Source organism: Littorina saxatilis, linkage group LG14, assembly GCF_037325665.1.
Source record: "Littorina saxatilis isolate snail1 linkage group LG14, US_GU_Lsax_2.0, whole genome shotgun sequence".
NCBI classification, from domain to species: Eukaryota; Metazoa; Mollusca; class Gastropoda; order Littorinimorpha; family Littorinidae; genus Littorina; species Littorina saxatilis.
Window position 1 is genome coordinate 35223745 of NC_090258.1, and position 22139 is coordinate 35245883.

General features: G+C 42.4%; 1 protein-coding gene across 14 annotated transcripts in view; it reads left to right on the forward strand.

Annotated features, from left to right (window-relative positions):
- The window catches only part of LOC138947648 (CLIP-associating protein 1-like), a 239753-nt gene that overhangs the window by 117771 nt on the left and 99843 nt on the right, over positions 1 to 22139 (forward strand). For all 14 annotated transcript variants that reach the window (XM_070319156.1, XM_070319159.1, XM_070319157.1 and 11 more), the window contains one exon: positions 7647 to 7790. In XM_070319156.1, coding sequence (XP_070175257.1) covers positions 7647 to 7790 — 144 coding nt within the window. The remainder of the gene's footprint in view (positions 1 to 7646; positions 7791 to 22139) is intronic.

The window sequence follows — 22139 nt, forward strand, 5'->3', positions numbered from 1 at the left end:
CACACACACACACACACACAAAATTACCACATATGCAGGTTTTCAATTCATATTTTTGCAAAGTATCTGCACAAGCAGTATGTTCGTGGCTGCTTTCATGAGGTGCCTGTATCCTCAGGAATTTGAGGATTTTTTTATCTCTCTTTTTCTGACACCGTTGATTTAACGTCCTTTTTACAGGACAGTTTTTTTTCCTTTCAGTTATAAGTTGTAGTAGTTTGACCTTATTGATGGCCGCAGGAGCGGTCATCTATTGGAATGCATTGGGAGAGGTGACATGTCTCGTTTTTTAGGACAAGTAGCAAAGACTCACTCAGTCCGTCAGTGTGCCTGAGTGTGTGTGATGGGGGGGTGGGCTCTCCCGTGACCGGCCACCGGCCACCTGCAATGTACGGACAGGTTTGCACTGGCCCAAGGGTGTCCGTTCATGAGAGGGACTTACTCCGGTCATATTTAGTTTTAACCTCAACATAATACCTTTTCAATGTTTAATGTAATAATTTAACAGATTGTTATATGTTGTTTCCACATATCAGGAATATAGAGTTATATAATGGGGGAAACAAGTACTAAAATTAAATCAAAGAAAATAAAATTTACATTTTGAAAAATTGTGACCAACTTCGCCGACCATAGCCGACACAAGGCGATCTGACACATCTAGGTCAAGGTTACTGTACCGCCGCACTACGCGCGCTGGCGCGAAAGCGTCGTCTGCTGCTGGTTCATTTTTGCAAAAAACTGTCTGTTTAAACAACTAACTGAAGCAGAGTTACTGAATGTGTATACTTCTGAGATGGGTATTGATTGTTCATCTTAATGCTATACAAATGGATGACATTAAACTGTATTTTAAGGCTTTTTTCATTATTCCGAAAACAACATTTGTATGGAAGCCGACCTATGGCAAAACTGTATTTCTTCTCAGTTACTAGTTTTCAAAATAAGTAAACTAATGTTGTATGAGATGGTTTAAATACTTCTTGAATATACTCCTTCACTTGATATAAGTGCTGTTTTGTCTAGATTGAGTACTTGGACAAAGCCGACATTGAGCAGGTCACAGTGCCTGATTTCTTGCAGCTCATTGAAAGCTGACTCGGTTTTGATAAAGACCAGGAATATGGTTCTAAATACACGAAGAATCAATTGGAAGACTACTATGGCGTTAACATTGTTTTTGTCAGAGAAGAAAGGAACGCCGAATGTTTCTTTAAAAAAAACAGGCAGCGAAATTCTTCGCCAATTTTACAAACAACCTAAATCCGCAGATCCCGAGACCCAGAAAGTACAATGTACGATTATTAAAGGCTGCGGCAAAGCTAATTCGCAATTACCGTAAACTACCTTGTATGCGCCCCCCCACCTCCTCCCCCTCCTATGCACCAATTTTGCCCAACAGTTGAGGGTGGGCGTTTCCTAGGTACTATACCCTTTGCAGGAGCGGTTCCTTAGCTAGAATAACGATAATTTGGTCATTTGGCATAGAAGTGTTCAAAGGATGCGTTATTGCACAAAACTTTCCTCTCTCACACTCTCTCTCTCACACACACAGACACAGACACACACACACACACACACACACACACACACACACACACACACTCACACTCACACAGGGAATTCTGCAAGCAAACCACGAAGATAATCTTATTGCTTTAGTGTCTGTTTAACAAGTTCATAACTTCAAAATATCTTTGACGACGCGGCCCTCTACCCGTTCTTACTCAAGAAATCAAAGAACACGTAAATCAACCTCTTCAGACATCACTTTTCGCCCAAGATGAAGCTTTTGTTTCTTCTTTTCCCTCCCAGTCAAAAATGTATAGCGATTCTGTAATCACTCTAGAACCCGTTTTCTGTCCACTCCCCGAAACATTTCCGAGGAAGGAAATTTATTTTTTCATTTTCCTTGTCTACTCCACTGATCGAAACTGGGAGGTGGGCGTTTACTAGGTACTGTACCCTGTGCACAAAATTTGACCAAAAGCAGGGGGTGGGCGTTTACTCGATACTGGGTATATACAAGGTAGTTTACGGTACATCAAATCATAGTGTTCCGTCTGAGGAGGAATTCGTGAATACTCTTTCAGACATCAAACATCAGCTACTTGCACACAAAGAGAAGTTGTCAATATGCAGAACCAGTCAACTGTGGCTACAGAACCTTGACATGATGGTAGACATTCTCTGTCAGTCCATCAAAGATGAGAGAACAGGCAACTTTCGTCTGCATGTACGACGCCCTTTCAGTCCTTCAGGCCCTAGAGAACGACAAACACCCACAGCTGGCCAAAGCATTACAGATGAGTTGTCCTCCAGTGGATACCAGCACACTGTGGGATACCAGGAAATGAAAGGGCAGATGAGCTGGCGAAAGAAGGAGCCGTGGAAGACCAACCTGAAAACAGTGTCAGCTTTAGTGAGCAGAAGACAATCATCAAGGCATTGATGAGGCCAAGGACAAACAGAGATGACTACCTCACAATGTCCAGAGAGCAGCAAGTCAACCTCATCAGGCTGCGTACTGGCCACAACAGGCTCAATGCTCACATGAACCGAAAGTTCAAGCTGGCGCCATCACCAACTTGTGCCTGCGGTCAAGAAGACCAAACAGTGGAACACATCTTACAGCGATGTCCCTTACTAGATGAGGAACGAAAAGAAGTGTGGCCGTCACAAACTGGCAACTCCCTTGCAGACCAAACTTTACGGCAGTCGACAGGAGTTGGAGAAAACGACAACATTTATCACCAGTGCTGGCCTGATCGTGTAACCTCTGCGAACGCCAAGAAGAAGAAGAAGAAGAAGAAGTCTGCATGTACAGCAGAGTGTCCTGGAAATGTTGCCACACTTTGCTGCGTCTGGACACACCAACTACTTGAAATGTGCTTGGCAGTATCTTCAGCACATGTCTGAGCTACAAAGAATACAACCTGCTGTATATCAGCAGCTCATGTAAGGCCACCACAACATCCGGCGCAGCGATCGATACTGGGCAGGACTGTCCTCAGACCTCGTTATTGAACAGCTTCTGATGCGCAGCTTAAAGACAAATTGAGGTTTGACGAGGGGAACAGGCATGGGTGAAAGTGAAAGACTGGTGTGAATACTTGGCATGCAGCGTGTGACAGGTGTGCCTTTCATTACAAGTGACCAGCATAAGGATTCAAGCAAGTCAAGACAGAAAAGGGAACACGCGGACACTAAGAAAATTCTGGAGTTTTTCCAGAGGAGGAATTCATTCAGCGGAGACGGAAAACTCTCTCCAGCGGAAAAGTCGCAAACGAATCTGTAAATGTGGACACAGTAAAACTACTGGGACAAATCGTCATTCAAGACATGGTTAGTAGGGTCTTCGCTTGCCGACCGTTCACACTCAAGAAGAGTGATCAGGCTGTCACCATAGCCTTTAAGTCTGTGGTGTCCTCTCAAGGCGAGGCCATCAATGTTGACCCAACAATGTTCCAGCGACTAGTCAGGATCTTAGAGGCCACTCCAGAGCTGCTGCCATCAGCCTTTGAACATGAGCTCTCTAACATTCCAACATCTTTGTTTGAGCCCTCAGATCTGCCACGAGAAGCCAGAAAGCACATTTGGTTTCTCGCCAAACATGAAGAGGAAAACGTCCACGACGTATACTACGTCATCAACGGCGGTTTTCTTTTGCACCGTTTGGCATGGGGAAGGTGGGTGACATACAACCAGCTGATCGCAAGCTACGTGGACTACGTTGAACGAAGATACCACAAAGCCAGCGTTGTTTTGACGTCGAAACGGTCTTGTCTGCATAGCCTTGTGACGACGCGACGAGGAGGACGACGTTGATCAGCTGTGGTGACGTTTTCTACTGAATTGCAAAAAAAGGAATGGCTTAAACCCCTAACAATAACAGTGTAAAGACGAATCAACAAGTGACAGTATTTTTTTTATCTTATGTATCGTCGTCATATGAAATAAACAAACTGTCGGGTGTCATACCCTCAGTTTAGTAATTGATCGCCTCTTTCACATTTAGGGGGGTATGAAGCGACTTTGCCTAAAATGATGTTTTCAAAACACTCATTTTCTTGAAGCTGCTCACTCTGCTTTGGGGAAACATATGTAAGTAAGAAAAAATGCCTTGTATTATTTTATATTTGCACACGGTGGCATAGCATGGGCGAATCGGATAATTTTCGTATAAAATGTGACTAGTCTTTTTGGTTTTGCACGGAAACAATCTGACTTTACAAGAGTTGCAGCTAACTATTTCCTACTTTGCCTTTTCTACTATCAAAAACGCCTTTAACGTGAAGCTTTATGAGACACCACGGCCTCAGTAACAGCCCACAATTCGTTTTCTGTAGTGCTTGACCATTTTGGAAAAATCATGTACGCACATAATACTAAACAAGCAAAAAAATACGATTATCCCCCACAATATTTTTCTATATTTTGCATATGTGATTCTTGTATGTATATAGCACTCAAAAAACTTTAAATAGCTTGTAAAGGAATTATGTTGATGTTGAGGCAATATTTGTCAAAATATGACCGGAGTAACTGCTGTAACAGCAAAACTAGTGTGAAACATAAGTAATCAATTTATCCACTTGACTATATTCACAACAGGGACCTATCACTCTTCTTTGCATGTTTTTATGCCTACGGATTTTCAAATACTCTGCAACACAAGTAACCCAAATTCAACATGTGCCCTACAATACCGCTTCTTTTATGAAAACATTGCTTCGGCCATGTTGATTTTAATCAACCAATTTTCTTGTTCTCCCTGTGGTTGATACATTTCTTTCATTGCTGCCTCTCTTTGCTGTGTCTGTAAGTGGTGGAACTAAGATTCTGGTTTCGGCTTAACTTCTCGATCCAATCAGTTGTTGTTGTTGTTGTTGTTGTTGTTGTTGTTGTTGTTGTTGTTGTTGTTGTTGTTGTTGTTGTTGTTGTTGTTGTTGTTGTTGTTGTTGTTGTTGTTTCACGCCCATTAAAGGCTCTCGGTCAAACCAGGGTGGTGTTGACAAATGTATACAGGAGGGCAGATGTCACAGACATATGGCCGGAACGTCTGACTTCCGCACAAAGACAAGCTTATGGTTTTGTCAGCACGAAGTTCTGGGGCATGACAAGGTCCTCGTTGTGCCCCCATCCCCCCTTTCTCGCTTCTCTCCCCCCCCCCCCCCCCCTACGACCACCTCTAATTTGTTTTTCTCCCGGGCACATCATCAACTGAACAGTCGCCTCGTTCTGCCTATCACCCCTATGCATTCATCTACACTAACAATCCCATACCCACAACACCCACCGTATATCAACAAGTGCCACCACTATCAACCCTTAACCAAAATATGCGTCATCGGGTGCCAGTACTGCCATACCCCGGGTGGATTAATACCTTCAGCACAACAATAGTCAGTCAGAAAGGGGTACATGCGTAAGGGTTAGTAAGAAGCTAAACATTCTTGAAGAGAATGTATATATTCTTGAGTGACGCTGTGTTGGAATCCCCTTACTGTGTAGTGTTAACCTTTGGGTAGGTGTGTCAGTGTTTGATGGTGGTACTTTGCTACTGCCTGTGGTGGAGTTCTGTTTGGTGGAGGCTGTGAAATTGCGATGTCTGGATATCCCTTCCTGCCCCCAGTCTGCTAGAGGTTTGAAGGGAGAGAGAGAGAGAGAGGATGTGTGTGTGTCTGTCATGTACCTACATGTTTTTTGTGAACGAAGAAAGAGGGGGGGGGGGGGGGGGGATCAAGGATTTGCCTGTCTGAAGCCTTAGTTATCATGAAACATCATGATGGCGAATCAAGTAATCATTGCAAAAACACAACTGAGGAACTGGGTCAAGGAATATGATTATGCATGTATCATTGTATGTCAGGACTTTCAAGGAGTGAAGAACTTCGCACATTTTATTCAGCAATCTGTTTGATGTTTCTACAACACAGTTTAAACTGTCTCAGGGGCTCACATCCATGAGACAAATGTCCTGGACAATGCAAAAGTGATAGGACATTTGTCCTGAACAAAAATAAATCAATAGGACATTTTTTTCGCAAGGAAGCCACGTGCCAAAGTTTCACTTTCTAGAGCGACGGTTTCATCTGGCTCTGGCTGCACAGAGACGGGAGGGAGCTCAGTTTCAGTGGTAGTAGCCGCTGATGAGGGCAGAGATTTGAAATACCATGAGCACCCCAGTGCCTGCTGTCTCCCTTCCTTTTGGCATTATTTTTGTGAAGGGAAGCATGACACTGAATTTTTGCATAACTGGCTTTGCTTTTGTTCTTTTTGTAAGATGTAAGCATTTTGGTGCATTGTTTAGTGTGGATGTACTTGCTTTCTTCTTTCATCCGCTAATGATGATTCTCATGATAGGAAACAAAACACCTTGTTTAAGCATGACAGGGATGTGACTTGTCCTTTGGCATCTATGGTCGCGGAAAAGTGTGCCCTTAGCATGGGGGTGTACTGGTAATGACGACAACAACAGTGACAGCAAGAATAATAACAATTATTTTAATAAATTACCATGAAAATCCTAAGTTACTCGCTGCCATGAATATGATAGGTTACTTTTTAGACAAGCAGAACCATGGTAATGCAGTCTGCTTTGAGAGTTGTGTGATCTAGCAGAACAAACCCTGCCCTTATTATCAGTTCGTGGTGTGTCTGTTAACACCACAGGTACACAAAGCGCCAGGTATGATGCAGTGCACTCACTTTGGCAGCCCCCTAGCTCTCTCTCTCCCTCCACCCTCTCTCCTCTCTCTCCTCTACTCTCTCTCCTCTCTCTCCTCTACTCTCTCTCCTCTCTCTCTCTCTCTCTCTATCTCTCTCTCTCCCTCTCTCTATCTCTCTCTCTCCCCCCCTCCCCCCTTTCTCCCCCTCCCTCTCCTTGGCCTTGTCTCTCAGGGACTCAGCCCAGGTGGCTTAACTTCTGAAGCACCTCACTAAGAAACTAAAGAGGGGAGTCTTCTTTCTGAAGCGGAATTTTTTTTGTTGGTGTTCTTTTTTTTTGCTGCAAAACTGCCAAAGCACCTTGATCAGCAACAAAACTTAGGAAGCATCTGGATATGTAAAATTTAGAGGAGGGGTGACAGGAGGGGTGACAGGAGGGGTGACAGGAGGGGTGACAGGAGGGGTGACAGGAGGGAGAGTGGAAGGATGCACTTTTGTTAACGAAAAAAGGATCTGCATAGATGTTTGTCTGCAGTGATTGTTTTTTCCCCTGCATAACTTCCGAAGCACCTGGGTGTTAGAAATTAGGAAGAGGCCGGGTATAGCAAGAAGGAGGGGGGGGGGGGGGGGGGGGGGGGAGTGGGTGTGTGTGCCACGTGAGAAAGGGATCTGGTCAGATGTGTCTGAATAATTCATTTTCTTTTAATGGAAGACTACTTACAGCATACTGCTGTGTGTCAGGATATCCACATGAGGACATGGACCCGACAGGCTGCTCTACAGACCTATGTTAGATTCTAACTTTTTATGACCTTAACTACAATCCTGTCCTGTGTGCTCAAGGATGACATGAGATTGGCCAGTACCAAGCTGTTCATTATGGTCCAGTGAACACAGCACGGTACAGCTATTCAAAAGACATGTTACGACTTTTACGATTTGTTACATTAATTGTGTAAATGTTGTGTGTGTTGCAGCACCGTCTCGCGGGGGTGAAGATGAGACGGACTTTGCCAGGCCCGCGTCCAGCAAGGTGCCGCAGAGCCGGAAGGCCACCAGCAGTGTGGGCTCTGCCACCAAGTCCAAAGGTCTCGGACCCTCAGCCAGATCCACCTCTGCAAGTGAGTCTCATAGAATACACATCATAAACACTCTGTGTGAACACAGACAGACAGACAAGTATGAGTGAACCTGTGCACTTACCCACAGACAGATAAACTCTCTCTTTCTCTCTCACTCACTCTCTCTCTCTCTCTCTCTCTCTCTCTCTCTCTCCCTGTCTCTCTCTCTCTCTTTCTCTTTCTTTCTCTCTCTCTCTCTCTCTCTTTCTCTCTCTCTTTCTCTCTCTCTCTCTCCCCCCCCTCCCCACATCTCTCTTTCATTGCCTCTCAATGTCTCCTGTTGAACTGTCTCCTGTTGAACTGCTTCAGAAAGAATGCAGTCAGAGACTAGAGAACACATCCAGTGACATGTGTTACACTCATGTAACCTCTTCCTTCTCTTCCCGTCTCTTGCATTAAGCTTTCATTAGGACTTGTATACTGGTGCATCAATTCATTGTGTCATTTCATCCATGCCTTTATTTGCTTGTCCAGTTCAGACTTCATTACTCACAATTACGCTTTTTAGTTGCTCTTTTTATATTGGGGAGAACAAACTTCCTTGCTTTAAGCTGGGCATATGAGTTTTGCTTGTTTGTTGTGTTATTGTATAAATTACTGGAAATTTAAATCATTTTACAGTACCATTAATATTTCAGGCTATACAGGGTTTACAAAAATAAGTTTTAACTCGCACACTGAAAAATACCATTTTGTCCCTAATTGTATATTATTATGAAGCCCCAATTTCCCAGATTCCAAGTGAAAGAATATAGTAGTTTTGTTTTGTACAAAAAGGTTACAGTGGGTTCTGTACTCTGGCAGCTACCTAACTTTATCTCCCATGCTTGTAGATGCAGAAACTTTATCTTAAACCCTTTGATTTTGAGCCTTGGTTTGTGTTGCTTTCACATTCAAAGCTTTAATCCTCACACTCCCAGGGAAGCTAACTTTACTGGGCAAAACACCTGAGCTCCTTGCATGTGTCTTGCTTAGCCTTTACTGTTACAGTGACATAGTTGTAGGCTGGTGATGTGGCAGTGTTAGGAGAGAGAGAGGGAAGGCAATGAATTGTTTTACACTGGTCTTTAGTGGAGTAACAGGTCTGTTGCATAGTTCACACAACCCACACCACAACTTTGCTGGCTTTGATGCTGTCTCTCTCACTTCAGTGGATATTTTTCTGTCTTCTGTCAAGTCACAACTGTACTGATGTGTAGATTACTTTTGGAGCTAACATTGATACCACGGCTAAGTAATTCTAAATAAAAGGGGAGAAAGACAATTTACTGGTAATATTGTGAACCATTGCAATCTGAACTAAAACTTCAAAGCAGGAAAGGCAATTTCACAAGGTTAGCCATACACACAAAGGGATGGTGGAGGATTATTTTTAACTGTCCACAGAGGCTTGTTAATCAGATGGCATAAGCATTTATTTCATTCTGGAATAAACCTGATGCCTTTGTCAACACTTTTGACATTTACTCAATTCACCCTTGATAAAACAGCGCTTGTGCTTCAAGAAAAATGTCAGTAGGACTGTGTGGAGGATGTTGTAAGGCTTGGTGTGGCTCCAGGTTTTGTGTGAAGACTGTCAGTCTGTAATTGATGTGTACCGGGCTCTTGTCAGAATGCCATGCTGTAACTTTACTTTAAACTGAGGATTTATTTTCTCAGAAAATGCACATTTTGTAAAGACAGTGCATGTAGGTAAATTTGACAGCCTAGCGCTCGCAGTGAATAATTTGACAGCCTAGCGCTCGCAGTGAATAATTTGACAGCCTAGCGCTCGCAGTGAATAATTTGACAGCCTAGCGCTCGCAGTGAATAATTTGACAGCCTAGCGCTCGCAGTGAATAATTTGACAGCCTAGCGCTCGCAGTGAATAATTTGACAGCCTAGCGCTCGCAGTGAATAATTTGACAGCCTAGCGCTCGCAGTGAATAATTTGACAGCCTAGCGCGCAGTGAATAATTTGACTGCCTAGCGCGCAGTGAATAATTTGACAGCCTAGCGCTCGCAGTGAATAATTTGTCAGCAAGGATTGAGATTGAGCGCTGCTGGCGTGAAATGGTATATGCCTGATTGTAAAAACAGCGGTGAAGAGCACTCATTCTCCAAGAATCTCTACATGCAGCTTGAGCTAATGTGTTACACTGTTCACTCCACGGAGAAAAGCACATACATACGTGCAACGCAGTGCAGGCTTGCACCCGGAACATGGCTGTGCCTGCTACAGTGCTAAGATTTCAGAGGTGGAAGAATTCAGAATGAATATTCAGTTCGGGATTCTTGGTACTTATTTTAGTGTTCGATTCTTTATGATTTGAAGCTTACATGTATAGTCCATACGGCGGTTTTAACCTGTTAGGGCAATTTGAGGTGAAATGAGGTGTATTCCATAAAGTGTGTGTTGCAGTGTATTGTTCTATCATTGGAGAGTGTCCACATGAGAGTGGGCTGTTGTGTGAAAGGTTTCAGTGTCAAGGTAGTTGTGGGTCATCGTCAAGTCGTGTCAAGTCCTTTAACAAACACCTGGGTAAGACATCTCTTTCATGTTCACCCTTCATTCAGTAAGCCCCCCCCCCCCCCCCCCCCCCCCGGATCTTTATGACTTTATTATTACAACAGCATCAACAATTCTCTAGTCACAGCGACTTTGTGTTTCTGTGTAAAAAAAAACTGTAACTGTAAAGGAAAACGTTTGCCAGATGTAAGCACATCTTGTGAGTCATACTTTCTTTCTCTTAAATCAGTTGAGTGCAGTTGAAGGAAGATTTAGGCTGTGAGCATTATGTGGAAGGAAAGGTGAGCTTCAGAAAGTTGAGTTGCACCAGAAACTGTAGACACAGTCTCTTGTTGCCTTGAAAAGAAAGGAGGAAGAGATAGGTGACAAGCGACTAGGCATCTCAGAACTTGATACATATCTACCATTTGACATAGTTTACTGTGCTGTGACTTTCTTCAGAATGAAAATTATGGATACCTTGCGTGCCACATCAAAAATGAGAGATGCGTTCCAGTAGTATCGCTTGACAGTGGTTCATAAGGAAAATATTACATGGTGTAACAGACAGTGTGGATTGTTTATCAGTGGCAATTCAGTGGTGCACCTGTGATGTGTGAGTGACATCATACTTGTTCAGTGCTGTGTCTGTCAACAGTGTTTTGCTGTGAAATTGAGTGGACATTGAGTATTTAGAGGACAAGAGGACATTGAGTATTTAGAGCACAAGAGGATATTGAGTATTTAGAGCACAAGAGGATATTGAGTATTTAGAGCACAAGAGGACATTGAGTATTTAGAGCACAAGAGGACATTGAGTATTTAGAGCACAAGAGGACATTGAGTATTTAGAGGACAAGAGGACATTGAGTATTTAGAGCACAAGAGGACATTGAGTATTTAGAGCACAAGAGGATATTGAGTATTTAGAGCACAAGAGGACATTGAGTATTTAGAGCACAAGAGGACATTGAGTATTTAGAGCACAAGAGGACATTGAGTATTTAGAGCACAAGAGGACATTGAGTATTTAGAGCACAAGAGGACATTGAGTATTTAGAGCACAAGAGGATATTGAGTATTTAGAGCACAAGAGGACATTGAGTATTTAGAGCACAAGAGGACATTGAGTATTTAGAGCACAAGAGGATATTGAGTATTTAGAGCACAAGAGGACATTGAGTATTTAGAGCACAAGAGGATATTGAGTATTTAGAGCACAAGAGGACATTGAGTATTTAGAGCACAAGAGGATATTGAGTATTTAGAGCACAAGAGGACATTGAGTATTTAGAGCACAAGAGGATATTGAGTATTTAGAGCACAAGAGGACATTGAGTATTTAGAGCACAAGAGGATATTGAGTATTTAGAGCACAAGAGGACATTGAGTATTTAGAGCACAAGAGGACATTGAATGTTTAGAGCACAAGAGGATATTGAGTATTTAGAGCACAAGAGGACATTGAGTATTTAGAGCACAAGAGGACATTGAGTATTTAGAGGACAAGAGGACATTGAGTATTTAGAGGACAAGAGGACATTGAGTATTTAGAGGACAAGAGGATATTGAGTATTTAGAGCACAAGAGGACATTGAATGTTTAGAGCACAAGAGGACATTGAGTATTTAGAGCACAAGAGGACATTGAGTATTTAGAGCACAAGAGGACATTGAGTATTTAGAGGACAAGAGGACATTGAGTATTTAGAGCACAAGAGGACATTGAGTATTTAGAGCACAAGAGGATATTGAGTATTTAGAGCACAAGAGGACATTGAGTATTTAGAGCACAAGAGGACATTGAGTATTTAGAGCACAAGAGGACATTGAGTATTTAGAGCACAAGAGGACATTGAGTATTTAGAGCACAAGAGGACATTGAGTATTTAGAGCACAAGAGGATATTGAGTATTTAGAGCACAAGAGGACATTGAGTATTTAGAGCACAAGAGGACATTGAGTATTTAGAGCACAAGAGGATATTGAGTATTTAGAGCACAAGAGGACATTGAGTATTTAGAGCACAAGAGGATATTGAGTATTTAGAGCACAAGAGGACATTGAGTATTTAGAGCACAAGAGGATATTGAGTATTTAGAGCACAAGAGGACATTGAGTATTTAGAGCACAAGAGGATATTGAGTATTTAGAGCACAAGAGGACATTGAGTATTTAGAGCACAAGAGGATATTGAGTATTTAGAGCACAAGAGGACATTGAGTATTTAGAGCACAAGAGGACATTGAATGTTTAGAGCACAAGAGGATATTGAGTATTTAGAGCACAAGAGGACATTGAGTATTTAGAGCACAAGAGGACATTGAGTATTTAGAGGACAAGAGGACATTGAGTATTTAGAGGACAAGAGGACATTGAGTATTTAGAGGACAAGAGGATATTGAGTATTTAGAGGACAAGAGGATATTGAGTATTTAGAGCACAAGAGGACATTGAATGTTTAGAGCACAAGAGGACATTGAGTATTTAGAGCACAAGAGGACATTGAATGTTTAGAGCACAAGAGGACATTGAGTATTTAGAGGACACTCAAAGGACATTGAGTATTTAGAGGACATTGAGTATTGAAAGAGTGCAAGAGGACGAGCAATAAGACCACAAGATGAAGTCTCCCGGAGGTAAGAGATAATTATTGGGTTTTATGGAGCAGGGATCAAATATATATATGAGTATGCCTTATTTGTCAATCTAAACATATGAAATGTCCCATTTTTGATGTTCAAATTGTTGAAGTGCTCACTGTTTTGTGATGATTGAGTATGGTGTGTTGTTTCATCATTGGTGTGGTTGCTGTACTCCAGTTCTTGTACTACATCTGTGATGCCCCATGTCTGTGCTCTGTTAAACATTGCAGTGCCTTTATTTGGGGCTGCAAAAGGAAGGTGCAGAAAAGTAGTGAGCTTGGATGAGGATATTCATTTCAAGGGGCCAGATGATTGTTTAGATATTTCAAGATTGCCCAGAACCTTGAAGATGATAATCTGCTGGGATGTGTACAAGTTTTGGAACCCCCCTCTCCCTTTTTTTTTTTGAAGGGGTGGGGGTGGTGTTGAATTTGTTTCTCTCTGTTTGGAGCTGTGGTAAAGTGTAGTTAAAGAAACAAGAGAGCATTTACAGTCTGAAATGGTAAGGGGCTCTGGTAGTATTCTTGTCCAAAAGGGTTTGTTCTTGTCTGTCAGTTTTGTGGATTTTATTTGTCCACAAGGTAAGTCCCTCGTCAGATTTTATGTTGCAGTATCTGAGATCTGCCATAACTATCAGGGTTTTAGCATCTTTTCCAAAACCACTTACACGACCCTTGTTTTGAAAATGTGGATCAAGCATTGTTCAGTTAATGAGTTGTCACTAGCAGATAACGCACTTGTACTGTCACGAGAACAGCTTAGCCTGTGTTGTTTTTCTCCTAAAATACCTATGTCTTTCCGCAAGAAATGTTTTGCACATGTACCCTTGTGGAAATTAGTCTTGTCATATTGACATAATGTCCTGTCCAGTACATCATACTACATGTACCCTTGTGGAAATAAATCTGATCATATTCATAACCTGCTGCACCCAGTGTGCATATCATTGAAAACAATCCGTCTGTTGTTGCTTTGTTGTATTCAACTGTTTCCTTATACTGACCTATGGCTATCCTGTTTCTACGCATGTCATCTCTAGCTGCTCATCTGGCCCATAAACGTCGTCGTTCAGGTAACCTTGGTAACCTACACCTCATTTTCATTGGCACATTTCTTTATTTGGTGTTAGCTGTCTTGTCTGACCCCTGGTAGATGTGGTGAGTGTGGTGTTGGTGTCCCCTTGATTGTTCTCTGCTGTTCCTTACATCCATCTTCCACCATCCAACCACAATTAATGGACATCATTGGTCAGTCACACTCACAGTCTTTCAATGACATTTTGGGCTGAACACAACCCAAAAGATAAAAGTGAAAGGATGGAATGACCACTGGTCTTTTGTGAAGGAATTAGTCATTAGTGACAGCTGATTTTGAAGGATGGGTTTTTGTTGTGATCCCCTTCATTGTTTGTGAAATAGGCTCAATTGAATTATAAATATGTGTTAATTGTGAGAAATCACCTTCTTGTAGTGGACGTGTGGTAGTTGCTATGTCATGTTCAAGGCACATCTTTCTTGTATTATGTCATTGAACTTCGCATTTTGCTTATTCAAGGCTGTTTTCACATTTGTTTTTGATCAGTTTCTATCACTTGTTTTCTGTATATAGTCATGACTCAATTCCAGTGTTGTGTGGCCGTTTCTGTTTCCTTTTATTTAATTGATATGCGGGATTGATTTTGGGTCCAATGTATCCTTTTCCCCTCTTTTTTAAGTACTGAATGATTAAACCAGTTGTGCAGGCTCTTTCAGAAATTCTCTCCCTCTCTGTTTGACTTTGTGTAATATCTATTTACAAATGTGCATCCTCCTGCATGTGCCCCTGAAGTTCCCACAGTTATTTATATCACTGACATTAGGGTGTGCATTAAAGGACCATAACAGGCTCTTTTTAAGGTCAGATAAAGCAGTTGGGGTTGATTTAATGATATAGGTAAGCATCTACAGATGCAAAAACCGATCAGCAAATCTCAGGTTTTGTGTTGCATCAGTCTAATTTTACACAAAATGCATGCTCAAAAAGCGACCAAATTCGTCTGCTACGCGAGACTTCAAATTCCCCGCGGCGGCAAGCCCTTGGCTGTGACGTCACAAGGGGGAGCCAGAAGCGAAAGTAGCAACGCTCGGTGTGCGTCTTTGCTGCAGCTGTGGATGCGCGCGTGCTCCCGACATCATGCCGAGAGAGTGTGCTGCTGCCGAATGTTCGGAGTTGCAAAAAAAAGACTCAGGCTTGAGTTTTTGACTCACATGCGAAGCAAAAGTGAGCCTATGTACTCACCCGAGTCGTCCGTCCGTCCGTCCGTCCGGAAAACTTTAACGTTGGATATTTCTTGGACACTATTAAGTCTATCAACACCTGATGTGGCCTGATGGTGTATGGTTACAAGATCTCAAAAAACATGTGCGGCAACTTGACCTCACTTCAAGTTCAAGGTCACAGGGGCCGTAATTGTTGTCTTAAAAACGACCATTTTTCACATTTTCGCATTTTTTTCTGAAGTTATCGAGAATGGCAACCTTAGCTATGTATGCTATACAGGGCAATGTAAGCCCTATCTTTGGACACCAGTTTGGTTGACCTTGCTTCAAGGTCAAGGTCGCAAGGGTCCTTTAAAGTTGGATTGTATACATTTTTTTAAGTGACCTTGACCCTGAACTATGGAAGATACCGTACTTTCCGGGTGACAAGGCGCTTTGTTATCTAAGACGCACCCCCTTCTTTTAAAAAAAAAATTGTAATCCAGTCACCCATTGGACGCAGGGGGCCAATAGGGCGCACCAAAATGACCCAGTTTTTGCCATGAGAGGTGGTTCCCCTGTCATATCTGAGAGAGGAAACACTTCCTGCATCGGGGTCAGTGACCGGTCAGTGACCGAGTTTAACAGAGTGGAAATCTGTGTGTGCGGCCAGATCAAAGGCAGGGCAGTACCTAGTAGCTGAAACATGCATTATCACAAGTTGTTTGACTGGTACTCAAGCGGTCTCTTTGATTTTTTTCGTATTTCATACACGGATTAGGCGCTTCGTTATACAAGACGCAGGGGTCGAACTCGAGGAAAAAAGTCGCGCCTTATGACCCGGAAAGTACGGTAACTGTTTCAAACTTAAAAATTATGTGGGGCACATGTTATGCTTTCATCATGAGACAATTTGGTCACATATGATCAAGGTCAAGGTCACTTTGACCCTTATGAAATGTGACCAAAATAAGGTAGTGAACCACTAAAAGTGACCATATCTCATGGTAGAAAGAGCCAATAAGCACCATTGTACTTCCTATGTCTTGAATTAACAGCTTTGTGTTGCATGACCTTGGATGACCTTGACCTTGGGTCACATGTATTTTGGTAGGAAAAATGTGTAAAGCAGTTCTTAGTGTATGATGTCATTGCTAGGTTTAGTTATTTGACCTTGACCCTGAAGGTCAAGGTCATGTAAAGGTCAAGCATGTGAGTCGTATGGGCTTTGCCCTTCTTGTTATTTGTTTCTATCCGACTGGGTAACAACTACAACGACGACAATAACACTGACAACAACTTGAAAACCAAGAACAACTACAATGTCAACAACAACAGCTTTACACTGATAAACTGTAGGTGGAACACGATTGATTTGACACGTTACAACCTTGATTTCATCTACGACGACGACAACAACAACATCAACTTAAATTCGAGCAAGAGTGATCATGGGCTGCCTAATCTATTTGCTGAGTCTGGCAGACATTTTACTTCGATCCACCCTTGAGAGAGAATGTTTTTTCCTCGTACACTTTGTGCCTCAAACCTGACTAAGAAGATACAATTCTACATTAATCCCCGATTATCAACCCAAATAGGTGGGACACTTCCGTCTCAACTCGGACGCCGCTGTAAGAACGATCTCCAGTAACAGACGCTGATAACGATACAGCTATCTGCTCGCTCCTAAGCCACTCCACCAGCCTGTATGTCTACACACTGGCACCAATTAAACCTCGAACTGAGCTGTTAACCCGTGGTTTGTAAAAATGTAAAAAAATTTTACAAATTACGTCGAACCTAAATCCGCGATTTGTAAACAAAATTTTTTTTAAAAATGTTACTTTTTTTTCTCTCTATTCAGCCTATTGTCCCATCGCTGGGAAATTCGGATCGCTTCCTCCCAGTGGAAAGCTAGCAGCAACAGAGTCGCGCTACCCCAAAGTCAAGGGATCCATTAGATTTGGGTTTTTTTCTTTTTCCATTTCGTTATTTTCCTTCATCGCTGGCGAATTTGGATCGCTTCCTCCCAGTGAAAAGTTAGCAGCAACAGAGTCGCGCTTGTGGTCCAAGTTGTGGAAATTTCCAAGTTGTGGAATGTGTCCAAGTTGTGGTATCTGTCCAAGTTGTGGTATGTGTCCAATATGTGCAATGTTGTGGTATATGTCCAAGATGTGGAATGTGTTCAAGATGTGGTATGTGTCCAAGTTGTGGTATGTGTCCAAGTTGTGGTATGTGTTCAAGATGTGGTATGTGTCCAAGATGTGGAATGTGTCCAAGATGTGGAATGTGTCCAAGTTGTGGTATGTGTCCAAGATGTGGTATGTGTCCAAGTTGTGGTATGTGTCCAAGATGTGGTAATGTGTCCAAGTTGTGGTATGTGTCCAAGTTGTGGTATGTGTCCAAGATGTGGAATGTGTTCAAGATGTGGTGTCCAAGATGTGGTATGTGTCCAAGATGTGGAATGTGTCCAAGTTGTGGTATGTGTTTAAGTAGTGGTATGTGTCCAAGATGTATGTGTCCAAGTTGTGGTATGTGTCCAAGTTGTGGTATGTGTCCAAGATATAGTAAAGTGTCCAAGTTGTGGTATGCATATAAGATGTGGTCTGTGTCCAAGTTGTGGTATGTGTCCAAAATGTGGTATGTGTCCAAGTTGTGGTATGGGACCAAGTTGTGGTATGTGTCAAAGACGTGGTAATATCGTCATGTGTCCAAGTTTTGGTATGTGTCCAAGTTGTGGAATGTGATGGGACAATAAAGAAATGGAGGGAAAAAAATCTAATAGATTCACTGACTTTCGGGTAGCGCGACTCTGTTGTTTCTAGCTTTTCACTCGAAGGAAGCGACCCAAATTTCCCAGCGATGGGACAATAAAGAACAAGTCGCGTAAGGCGAAAATACAATATTTAGTCAAGTAGCTGTCGAACTCACAGAATGAAACTGAACGCAAAGCCATTTTTCAGCAAGACCGTATACTCGTAGCATCGTCAGTCCACCGCTCATGGCAAAGGCAGTGAAATTGACAAGAAGAGCGGGGTAGTAGTTGCGCTAAGAAGGATAGCACGCTTTTCTGTACCGATCTTTGTTTTAACTTTCTGAGCGTGTTTGTAATCCAAACATATCATATCTATATGTTTTTGGAATCAGGAACCGACAAGGAATAAGATGAAAGTGTTTTTAAATTGATTTGGACAATTTAATTTTGATAATAATTTTTATATATTTAATTTTCAGAGCTTGTTTTTAATCCGAATATAACATATTTATATGTTTTTGGAATCAGCAAATGATGGAGAATAAGATAAACGTAAATTTGGATCGTTTTATAAATTTTTATTTTTTTTTACAATTTTCCGATTTTTAATGACCAAAGTCATTAATTAATTTTTAAGCCACCAAGCTGAAATGCAATACCGAAGTCCGGGCTTCGTCGAAGATTACTTGACCAAAATTTCAACCAATTTGGTTGAAAAATGAGGGCGTGACAGTGCCGCCTCAACTTTCACGAAAAGCCGGATATGACGTCATTAAAGACATTTATCAAAAAAATGAAAAAAACTTTCGGGGATTTCATACCCAGGAACTCTCATGTCAAATTTCATAAAGATCGGTCCAGTAGTTTAGTCTGAATCGCTCTACACACACACACAGACAGACACACACACACACACACACACACACACACACACACACACACATACACCACGACCCTCGTTTCGATTCCCCCTCGATGTTAAAATATTTAGTCAAAACTTGACTAAATATAAAAAGGAAGAAAAATCCCATAGATCTCCCTTGACTTTGGGGTATCGCGACTCTGTTGCTGCTAGCTTTCCACTGGGAGGAAGTGATCCGAATTTCCCAGCGACGGGACAATCTAGTAATGATATGGAGAAAGAAAACAAAATCAACGGAGTCGCGCTACCCCAAAAGTCAAGGGATTTTGTTTTTGTGCCTTGACTTTTGGGATGACAAGAAGATATCGGGAGCATTAACATGATTTGTAAAAAAAAAAATGATTACAAATCACGGGGCGCGCAGACCCTTGATTTTAACTCCCAGGCTCAAAACTGTAAGGTTCAGCAGCTAAAGTTGCTTCTATGAATACGGCTTCTGACGTCATCGAAAATTTTACCCAGAATTCACCACTTCCGTACTCTCGCGGATGTTCGAGATACAATGGCCGCCAGATCGGAACGCGAAAACGCTTCGCTTCAGCCACGAAATTCGTCAGATTATGGCCTAAACGATTCCGAAATAAACTAAACCCTGTGAGGGAAGGTGAGAAAACAATTTCCTACGGCATGCATATGTCTGGTTAACCTAAGTCACGCCAAAACGCAAATAAGCGCGTTTTTGACACCAAAAATAGCCTGTTGGGGTCCTTTAAGGACACCACACAACATGATTTCCTGTCATTTCAGTCAGAACTAGTGTGTCACTTTTCCACTTCTTACAAGCATTGTTCGGATTATTGCCATTGAGTGTGTTAGTCTTCCATTCTTTTTGTCTGGGTTGGGGTTTGCAGCCAGATTTGTGTATTAGGCCCGGCCAGGTCTTTAGGCTGAGGAAAAGGGTGTTTCAATTTCAAATACAGTGGAAACTCCTCTTTAAGACACCCAATTTAAGACACCCCCCCTCCCCTTTTTTTTTAGAATTTTTTTTATAAACCTTGCTTTTTATTTTTATTATTTAGATTTCCTGTTCATATAAATGCCCTCGATTCTAAGACCTGATTTTCTCAGATTTGTTGTGGGCTTGAAAGGGGTTCCACTGTACTGTGGTCTTGAAAGGGGTTCCACTGTACTGTGGTCTTGAAAGGGGTTCCACTGTGCTGTGGTCTTGAAAGGGGTTCCACTGTATTGTGGTCTTGAAAGGGGTTCCACTGTGCTGTGGTCTTGAAAGGGGTTCCACTGTATTGTGGTCTTGAAAGGGGTTCCACTGTACTGTGGGCTTGAAAGGGGTTCCACTGTACTGTGGGCTTGAAAGGGGTTCCACTGTGCTGTGGGCTTGAAAGGGGTTCCACTGTACTGTGGGCTTGAAAGGGGTTCCACTGTGCTGTGGTCTTGAAAGGGGTTCCACTGTATTGTGGTCTTGAAAGGGGTTCCATTGAAGGGGTTCCACTGTGCTGTGGTCTTGAAAGGGGTTCCACTGTGCTGTGGTCTTGAAAGGGGTTCCATTGAAGGGGTTCCACTGTGCTGTGGTCTTGAAAGGGGTTCCACTGTGCTGTGGTCTTGAAAGGGGTTCCACTGTTCTGTGGGCTTGAAAGGGGTTCCACTGTACTGTGGTCTTGAAAGGGGTTCCACTGTACTGTGGGCTTGAAAGGGGTTCCACTGTACTGTGGGCTTGAAAGGGGTTCCACTGTGCTGTGGGCTTGAAAGGGGTTCCACTGTACTGTGGTCTTGAAAGGGGTTCCACTGTGCTGTGGTCTTGAAAGGGGTTCCACTGTATTGTGGTCTTGAAAGGGGTTCCATTGAAGGGGTTCCACTGTACTGTGGTCTTGAAAGGGGTTCCACTGTGCTGTGGTCTTGAAAGGGGTTCCATTGAAGGGGTTCCACTGTGCTGTGGTCTTGAAAGGGGTTCCACTGTGCTGTGGTCTTGAAAGGGGTTCCATTGAAGGGGTTCCACTGTGCTGTGGTCTTGAAAGGGGTTCCACTGTGCTGTGGTCTTGAAAGGGGTTCCATTGAAGGGGTTCCACTGTGCTGTGGTCTTGAAAGGGGTTGCACTGTACTGTGGTCTTGAAAGGGGTTCCACTGTGCTGTGGTCTTGAAAGGGGTTCCACTGTACTGTGGTCTTGAAAGGGGTTCCACTGTACTGTGGTCTTGAAAGGGGTTCCACTGTACTGTGGTCTAGGGCACTCTGGGCTTTTGGTTTTATGCTGAAGAGAAAGGTGTGACAAAAAGGTGATGTTATTGGGGGTGTGGGCATGACTGCATGATTGTGCAACCTGTACCTGTGTTCTGATCACTCTCAGGGACATCAGGTTTGTGTGATGCAAAGTGGTGGCTTATGAAATATGTGAGAGAGGTGGAGGTCTACCCTTGTTAAACTTTGCCAGGCAGAAACACACTTCTTGGCTTTTCAACAGAGAGTAAATGTGTTTATAATTGTCACACTAAGGCTTTGTGAATGTGATAGACTCATGAAGAAAAAGCAGATCAGTATTTTGTAGATAGGTATATTACACTATGTTCTTTAAAACATCAATTCCAAGTACAGTAATGTTTCTGCGTAATTCATATAACCGCTTTTCCGTAAGATGCCCAATTTTTATGAAGTGCACTTTAAGCCAGTAACTCTCCAGCATGGTGTGGAAACTATTCTTTTGTATGTTTGGTCATGTAGAATCATGGTATCCATTAATTGGTTTGTGTTGCCCAAGGATTCATGATCTCCCATAATGCTTTAGTGAGTGCACAAGGCAGTTGCAGGTTAACCAAAGTTTAGCAAGTAAGTTCTGTTGGAAATGGAAAGAGTGGAGTTGCAGTCAGTCTTCTCAAATACTATCTTGATCATTACTCTTGCTTTCCTTTGTTTCTCAGATCTTCTAAAAGACGGCTTGTGTTTGTATCATCTTTTTGGATTCATGAACACTGCATCACTTGCGTGTGATGTTTTTTAGGACGCCTTACATTTTGGGAGCAATTCATGCTCATAAGGTCCTGAATTTTGAAGCTAATGTTTTCCTGCCATAAGGGATTTAGTTGTTTTCGTGGTAGAAATAACCATTGTTTTGTGTTGCTTCTTAGCTACAGCTTTAGGGCTATATTCCTGTCCATGCCAGCCAATGCACGTTTTTTTGTTTTGTTTTTGTTTTTTGTGAGTGTGTTTTTGAGTCACTTGAGAAAAAGTGACTCTATGTAATCGGTCAGTGTTAGTCTGTCCGGCCGGCCGTCCGTAGACACCACCTTAACGTTGGACTTTTCTCAGAAACTATCAAAGCGATCGGGCTCATATTTTGTTTAGTCGTGACCTCC